Raw genomic sequence first — 8,323 nt, 5'->3', positions numbered from 1 at the left:
TCCCAGAGCACCCATGACATCTGTTGTCGCTTCCTTCCATAGAGACCAGCATCACTAGGCAGGTGAACCGAGCCTGTTATCAGGCTGGCTGTACCTTAGCGTCCAATGTAACCGTACACTCCAGAAGCTTAAAAAATCCCTCTTGATCTTTCGCAAAGTCCGTGCTTGCCACAAAAGGATCTATAGACTTTGGAGAATGGATAAAGGAGGCGATGATGGCGTCCAGCCCAACCAGTGGCGCAGGCTGCTCCGGTGGCATTACAGTCAGAAAAGAAATGAGGCAGCAGGAGATGGAGGGAAAAGTAAAACCTTCTTGGGCTTGAGATTTAAGTGAGTAATTCAAACATTGGACTTTCTGAAGCAACCTTTACTTTTTCTTTATTTGTAAACAAGTTTCATAGCTGATAACTGATGGAGAAAAATTGCAATTATATTTGATTTACCTCCATGTTTTCTCACATCTTAATGTTTAAAACAACAACAAGTAAACTAGGTCAGGCAATCAACATACAACCCAAAGATTGTCAACTTTATTTGAAAAATCTTTAAAAAATAATCTTGAATTTAATTTTCTTAATCCAAGTTTGAATAAAAATGGCAGTTTGATGTGTTATCATTTCAACCTGGCTGTGATGTAAACACTTGATGTGAATCTGACAAATGAGGATACAAAATGACGGTACACGTCATTATTTGTGAGGAAATGGAAATATACTGGAAACACAGTTTAATCTCCATTTTTTATTGAAACATTTAAGATCATTTTGTGGTTTAGTAGGAAAATACTAGTTTGTTTATTGATCAGAAAGTCATCAGTGGAGGTATCAACTTCTTATAATGTGTTTTCTTAAAAAAATCAGCACTTTGAAAGTGAAAAATATCCATATAACAAGAAATAACAATATCAATTTTGCTCATTATTAACATTTTAAATGAAAAAAAAACATATATCCAATAAATATAAGTATGCCCCCTCACTTATACTTCTTATCTTTCCCCATTTCTCTAAGTTGGAAGGAATGGGTTATTGATCCAGCTGATCATTTGTATTACATCTGGCTCCATGTGATGATAGTGCCCATTCTTTACAACTGGGTGATCATCATCTTGAGGTAAGCATTTTCAACTTGGGCTACATAGTTTAGTAAAACAATATTTAAATGTTAAACATTTGATCCATGTGGACTTTCCAAGTCTTTCTGGTTTCACTTTTCCAGGACGTGTTTTAAAGCTATCGCTCTGCACTACCTCCCTGTGTGGCTCACCCTGGACTATGTGTCAGATTTGATGTATTATGCTGACACAATCCTCACTCTTCATACAGGTAAGCCTTTTTATTGGAAATCGTTTTAATCCATAATCAAAAAATCCATATCGTGTACTTTTAAAATATTGGAGAAAAAATGCACAAATTGTTTTTTTTCACATTCTGTCAAATGCACTCTTGTAAATTTGTGTTTTCTTTTTAACATTTTCTTTTATTTTTTTCTAATTTAAAATAGTCTTGTAATCAGCTGATAAAAAATGTAAACATTGTTCATTTTATTAAATATATTTGTTATTATGTAAATGATTATGTGTGTATGCATTAATTATAGTAAGATTAGAGGTGGAAATAATTTTTTTTGATCATATTATCACTTTCTTTTTAATGTTTAATGTTTTTTCATAAATGACAGTTTGTCTAAGGATCAATATTTGGCTTCCTGGGTACTGCCAATGATTTCTAAGTATGCTTAATGTCATATAGAGACTTGTTAAAAAAAATCTGTGTTTAATTTAGTCTTTTTTTATATATTTTAGGTTACTTAGACCAAGGCATCCTCATCAAGGACCTGAGCCGTTTGAGGAAACGCTACCTCACCTCCAAGCACTTTCTGATCGACCTACTTTCCCTTCTCCCAACTGACTTTCTCTACTTTGTTTTTGGAATTGAAACTCCTCTGGTGAGGGTCAACCGCCTTCTCCGCATCCCGCGACTAAACGAGGCCTTGGATCGGATGGAGACGAGAACCTCCTACCCCAACACTTTTCGCATCACCAAGCTGATGATGTACATCTTTGTGCTGATCCACTGGAACGCCTGTCTCTACTTTTCGTTGTCCGATTACATTGGCTTTGGAGAGGATCGTTGGGTCTATCCCAACATCTCCAATCCAACGTTCGCTTCTATGCAGCGGCAGTACGTTTACTGCTTCTGGTTTTCCACTCAGATCTTCACAACAATTGGAGACACACCACTACCGGATCGGGAGGAGGAGTTCCTATTTATGATTGCCGACCTGCTCATTGCTGTGTTAGTCTTTGCATCGATTGTTGGTAATGTTGGCAGCGTCATAACGAGCCTGAGAGATCGTGATAACGTCTTCTTTCCGAACCATGAGCTGGTAAGTGGCTGGAAGTAGTGTAGTAGTGTTGTACATTAAATCCTTAGTCACATGCACGGGAGGTTGATCTGCAAGGGGGGTGCACATTTTGGGTGTCTGGACCCATGGAAGGTCATAGACAGGAGCGGCTTCATCTCAAGGGGAGCGCAGGTGTGTCTTGCAGATCCCTTGAAGGAAGTATGGTCAAAGTGGAACTTACTATTGTTAAGGTACCGTTGTGTTGTTAAGTATTTAATGGAGTATTTGTAAAGATAGTTTAAGTTGCAAACACTTATGACATCCAGGTAATGTAGTCGCACGGTGCCCTTACGCCACACTCTAAATGTTTGTAAGGGGTGCGCACCAGCTACTCACAGATGATACTCAAGTGCCTGTAGGATGCCCCACTAACTACACTCTGATTGTGTTATTTCCATAATTCTAAAAAGGCGGCTCTCAATTGCAAGATTCCGGTCTTGCCAGCCCATGTGTCCAAGTGTCCTTGAGCAAGACACTGAACCCCACATTGTCTATGGTGGAAGATTGGTGCCAGTGTTCGGCAGTGTGTGAATGTGTGTGTGAATGGGTGGATGGGTGGATGGGACTGTGACTTTAAAGCTCTTTGGGGCTTCGAGGAAGGTAGAAAAGCACTATACAAGTATACTGAATATTAACAGTCAGTGTGGAAGGAGCACACAAAGAGATTGCCTAAGGCGAGCGCACTTATCACTAGCACTAAAAGGCTCCTTGTGTAATCCCCAAAGTTTGGGGGGCTTGAAGGAATGACAAATTTGCACGATATGTCTACATCTCACCTACTCTTATTTACTATTGTGGATTCTTTAAATGTCGCCTGCAGCACACCCGTAAAAATGTCTATGAACATTTTCACTCTACGGGTTCGTCAAGCGGTCTATGACCTGTATTTCCTGCTGGCAATCCTGCATGTCCCATAAAAGTTGGCCCATTGCCCAGAATCTACCCGTAAGGGGAGTTTAGACCAAGACCAAAAAGATTTTATGAAGCCTGACATTCTGGAGAGCAAACTATGTGCTTGATGGGGGATTAGAGAGATGATTTGTCAAACCAGCTAAGGACAAGTGAACAAGAGTCTTTTGCTCTTTTGTAGGTGTTTGAATTATCTTTGCAGTATAATCAATAATCAGTTCTCACCTCTGATTGTCTAAAATCATGTTTGTGTGTTTGAATGATCCAGAGGAAGCCCGAACTTCAACCCGCAGTTAGCTAACTAGCTAGCTGTGCAGTTTCCCTTTAGCTAGGAACTATTGCTGGTCAAATCTTGTTTGTCCACAACTTTAGGTTGAAACTAATTAAACTCTTGCACAATAAGATATCTTTTCATAGTTTTTCAAAAATATGCAATTCTTTATCCCCAAGGTGAAAGCCTACTTGCGCAGCCACCACGTTAGCAAGGAGCTGAGAAACCGCATCGACAGCTGGTATCAGCACCTCTACATTAACAAGAAGATAATGCGAGAGAACGAAATCCTGCTGCAGCTGCCTTTACACATGAGGACAGAGATTGCTGTCAGCGTTCACCTCCCCACGCTCTCCAAAGTCACCATCTTCCAGAACTGTGAGAAAAGCCTCCTGGAGGAGCTGGTCCTCAAGCTAACACCTCAGGTCAGCGGGTGAAAAGATGCTGAGCCACTAAAGGGGTTATAGAAAAGAGAGCAATAGTTTTTGCTTTTGGGTGGTAGTTTAAATTAAAATACTTTATTTTAGCATAGTAAGAAAGAAACATGTTTTCTCTATTTTATATTAAAGACCCACTCCAATAAAATTATTTTTTTGTATGTTGGCATTAAGTAAAGGAGTATAAATTGAGCAAATTATGTACTATTTTGAGACAAGAAGTAAAAAAGATCAATCTTAAATTCATTAATTTAAATATTTTAACCTTTTTGAAAAAAAATAGTTTTAACATTCTCTGGTTTGTGGGAGTCAAGCATTTTCTTTTCTTGCACGCTTGGATTAAATTCACAGAACTTTCACATTTTTATCTTTCAGGTGTTCAGTCCTGGAGAATATGTCTGCAGGAAGGGTGATGTGGGCCACGAAATGTATATCATTAAAGAGGGGAAACTCGCTGTTGTGGCAGATGACGGGGTCACGGAATTTGCCGTGTTGGGTGCAGGGAATTTTTTTGGTGAAATTAGCATCCTTAATATCAGAGGTAAGCTTCATCCTTTATACAAATTTTCTTTAAAACAAATGATAAAAGGCTGAAAAATAAATCAGAATTATCCAAACAGCTGTTGCATATTATTATACATACTATATATGAATGAAATATTGTTGAGTGTTTAAAGTTGATTAAAAAAAAGCTTTTTTAAATCAAAAATGAACCCATATATCATCTTTATAGTTCTTTTTGTTTTTGCATTGCATTTTAAACTCTGCAATAAATATCATCCTCTTAGATCTTAGTAATGAACCTTGTGACTGTGATTAACCCTTAGTTTCTAAACTCATCAGTGAGTTTGTCAACCTTATTGGTTGTTTGCAAGGTCACCGATACCTCTCATTGGCAAATTTTCACACAATAAATAATGTGAAAGTTTAAAAAATGCTGAGCTTTGAAAATTTTTGTTTAAAAGAAACAGAACATGAGTTATAACACATAATTGTTTGAATAAAATAATCCCTTGAAACAAATCAGTGAAGGGGAACTTTGCCTGTTTTTTAGACAATTTTCACTTATATTTTTTACTATGTCTTTCATTTGAATCTTGAATTTGTACATTTTAATTTCTCTCTACATGTTTGATCGCAATATTTTTTTTATTTTGCACTTACAAAATAACAAAATGTAATACTTGTGATAATGTTTTTTGGACAGTTTCAGATTCATTGAGGAATTATTGTGTAATATAATGAAAAATATCTGTTAAAAACTAAACTGAGGTTGTACTAAAAATATGGTTACCACATAAAACAGTTTTAAAGATAATTTAAATAAGCCAATAGTAAAGTTAGAAAAAACATATCAAAACCCCTCAGACTACTAAGAAGTTTAATACAGTCCCATTGTTCTTCATCACCTTCTGAAGTTTGTTGACATTTTCCAAATGGCTCTGCTTCTGTTCAGGTAACAAGTCTGGGAATCGCCGCACAGCCAACATCCGGAGCATTGGTTACTCGGACCTGTTCAGCTTGTCAAAGGAAGACTTGACGGACGTCCTCTCTCAATTTCCAGCAGCCAAGCGTCACCTGGAGGAGAAAGGCAGGCAAATTCTTGTCAAGATGGGGATGCTGGATGAGAGTGCAGAAGAAGGAGACGGGGAGGCAGATCAGATTGAAACCAAGATAAAGAAACTGGAGGGAACCCTGGAAGTCATGCAAACAAAACTTGCTCGACTAATGGTGGAATTAGAATCAAGCAACAACAAAATGCAGGCCAGGGTGGAGCGACTCGAGTTGGAGCTTGCATCACAGGACGCTGATATGTCAGTATTTGGAGAGACAGAAGAGATGACACAGGAAAGAGGAGAGGGTGTAGGAGAGGAACTCCAATGGGAGCGAGAAGAGGCAGAAGGACAAGAGGGAGATTCATGGGAAAAGCAGAAAAAAATGGAACAGGAGGAAGATGGTGAAGATGTGAGCAAAGAGGGAGATGGTGAGAGTTCTAAGAGCACAAAGGAGGAGGTTGATAGACTAACTGAGGAGGAAAAATCTGGTCTAAAGACAACGGATACACAAGAAGAGAAAAAAGAAGGAGAAAACGCAGATGATAGACATGGGAAAGGAGATGGAGCTGAAATAGAATGTGGAAGTAAAAATGAAGAGACAAGTATTGAGGGAGAATGTGAGGAGAAGACAGAAAACAGCGAAGAAGATCTGAAGAAGTGACTTTTAATGGAAGAAAAGGAAAGTAATATTGCAAACAACCGCAACTGATAAAGCAAAAATAAAAACTACTTACATATTAATGCTTTATTCTTGCAATACTGTTTGTGTCCTCTTTGTGGCAGTAGAGCGCACTTATGTCAACTTTAGATAGAATAATTCAGATGTTTACTGTATGTTTATTAGGGAATACATATCATGTTAAGATCTCTCTGTGGTCATCTAAAATGTTTTATTTGACTGGATGCTAGTTATCTATTTTTCTATTGGTTTCACTGTTAAATATTTTTTCTTTTGTAGGTGATCAAAAATAAACATTATTAAAAGCAGAGGCCACTGTTTTTATTTAAGCAGGTACAAAGAAATATTTGCTAAAGACTTAACAATATTAATATTCAAAGAGTAATAATGTTTACATATTTTATTTAAAAAAAGAACCCTAAACAACAAAAATTTTAAGAGTGTATTCATTTTATTGTTGTGGTTCTTTTGAAAATAGTGATGTTTTGTTTTATTCGATTTAATTGATTTTCCTGATTTAATTTAGGAATAACATTAGTTGCTAATTTATTAAGGTTTTGGCAATTCCAATTAATTTTAGGTAATCTAAAATCTCCCTGTTATTATCAATATTTCATAACATATTTAAAGTAACAAACAATTAATAAAAAGTAAATCTATTTTAATTGAAAATCTTACAGATATAGTTTTACTTGAATAAAACAAAGAATTTATTTAGACACGAGCAATTAATTATATTTGGATAATCCCCGCTCCCCCCCACCACCTACACCTTTGGGCTAGCCCTTTTTTTGACGCACGGGTTACGCACTTCCCGGAAGTGCAGCGGGGACACGGGCCGACTCAACACAACTGCACACATAAGCACTTACTAATAATAAAGTCTTGTTTTCATGGAGTTCTACCGCTAACACATATGGAGTGTCAAGAGGAAAGGCCAATCATCTATACCATGGAAAACAAGCCGATTGTAACATGTGAGTTTTCGTTTAAAGGAGACGTTCAGCCTTATTTCTTACATCTTGACAGTTAGCCTGTTAGCTACACTCTTTAGCTCTTGTAAACGAAGCTAGCTGCCCCTCTCTCATTTAGCAGCTTGGCGTTCCTTTCACGAACCCTGACTTTATTTGTTCTTAATCGTTTTTAATCTTCCTTTTGTCTATACCAGGTGTCATGTTATAGCCAGAATGATTCCCCCCTGTGGTAGCTTGTAGCTGAAATGATAACCAGGCCAAGCTAACAAGGTATCGCCACGGCTAGTTGCTGCAGTTTTCGGAAGGATATCATGATGCTCGTTGTTGTAGACTCGCAGACTGTTTCCTCCGTTTTCATCATAAACCCTTTGGGTTATGTTTAGAGGCAGGGTCAGGTTACAATTTACAATTCCCTTGATGTCTTCAGGAAGTTCGTTAGTAGGGCTATTTTTGGGGATTGAGGGGCATTTTTTTCTACTGACTGCTCCGTTTTTAGCACCTTGACCCTGTGCACCAGCACGCAGAATCACCTGGAGGGCGGGGTGTGAAGATCTCTGTTTTTGACAATATATTGTTAGAACTTTGTGACTGACAACAGATCCTAAACGTACACTATCATTTGGTGTTTTATTTTCTGAAATAGATTGAGCAATGCCACGATAGTGCATCAATTAGGAGACTATTATTTTGATAGTGTGTTGCAGTAATGATGAGCAACATATTTTAAGTAGCCATTGAACAACAAACAGCAGTAGCAAACTGAATTTGAATGTGGATCAGTACATGTTTTACATTAAGATGCTTTCTATTTGTTGCTTATTATATGCACTCTTTTTATTAGAAAAAAATTGTTTAGATTATTTAAAAACAGTAAAAAATGTATGAAACTTGAAGTATGCAGACCTCTTTCTGTCATCTTAGCACAAGACTGTGGTATTGACTTACACAGACTGGTGTTTGCCTTGCGGGGCTGTATTTGATATAGGCTTTAGAAAGTGCTGTGAGTATTAAAAGATCAGTTTTAGCTTGAAGTGTTTTCAACCTAAAACTATATCTTCTGCTTACATTATAGATTCAGAGCAAAGCACAACA

At 37.4% G+C, this 8,323-nt stretch overlaps 2 protein-coding genes across 2 annotated transcripts in view; both read left to right on the top strand.

Moving 5' to 3' along the window:
- The first annotated feature begins 772 nt into the window (after positions 1-772).
- cnga4 (cyclic nucleotide gated channel subunit alpha 4) lies at positions 773-6,449 on the top strand. Its single transcript, XM_024286731.2, has 6 exons — positions 773-1,112; positions 1,218-1,324; positions 1,804-2,387; positions 3,765-4,010; positions 4,398-4,563; positions 5,479-6,449. Exons 1-6 carry the CDS (start codon positions 967-969, stop codon positions 6,237-6,239), a joined length of 2,010 nt encoding a protein of 669 aa, XP_024142499.2. The 5' UTR covers positions 773-966; the 3' UTR covers positions 6,240-6,449.
- Positions 6,450-7,049: 600 nt separating this feature from the next.
- Positions 7,050-8,323, top strand: part of trappc10 (trafficking protein particle complex 10) — an 18,919-nt gene continuing 17,645 nt past the window's right edge. The window contains exon 1 of the mRNA XM_024286807.2: positions 7,050-7,234. Coding sequence (XP_024142575.1) covers positions 7,174-7,234 — 61 coding nt within the window. The 5' untranslated portion in view covers positions 7,050-7,173. The remainder of the gene's footprint in view (positions 7,235-8,323) is intronic.

This window comes from Oryzias melastigma, linkage group LG21, assembly GCF_002922805.2.
Source record: "Oryzias melastigma strain HK-1 linkage group LG21, ASM292280v2, whole genome shotgun sequence".
Lineage (NCBI taxonomy): Eukaryota > Metazoa > Chordata > Actinopteri > Beloniformes > Adrianichthyidae > Oryzias > Oryzias melastigma.
This window is presented reverse-complemented; position numbering and strand designations above follow the sequence as displayed.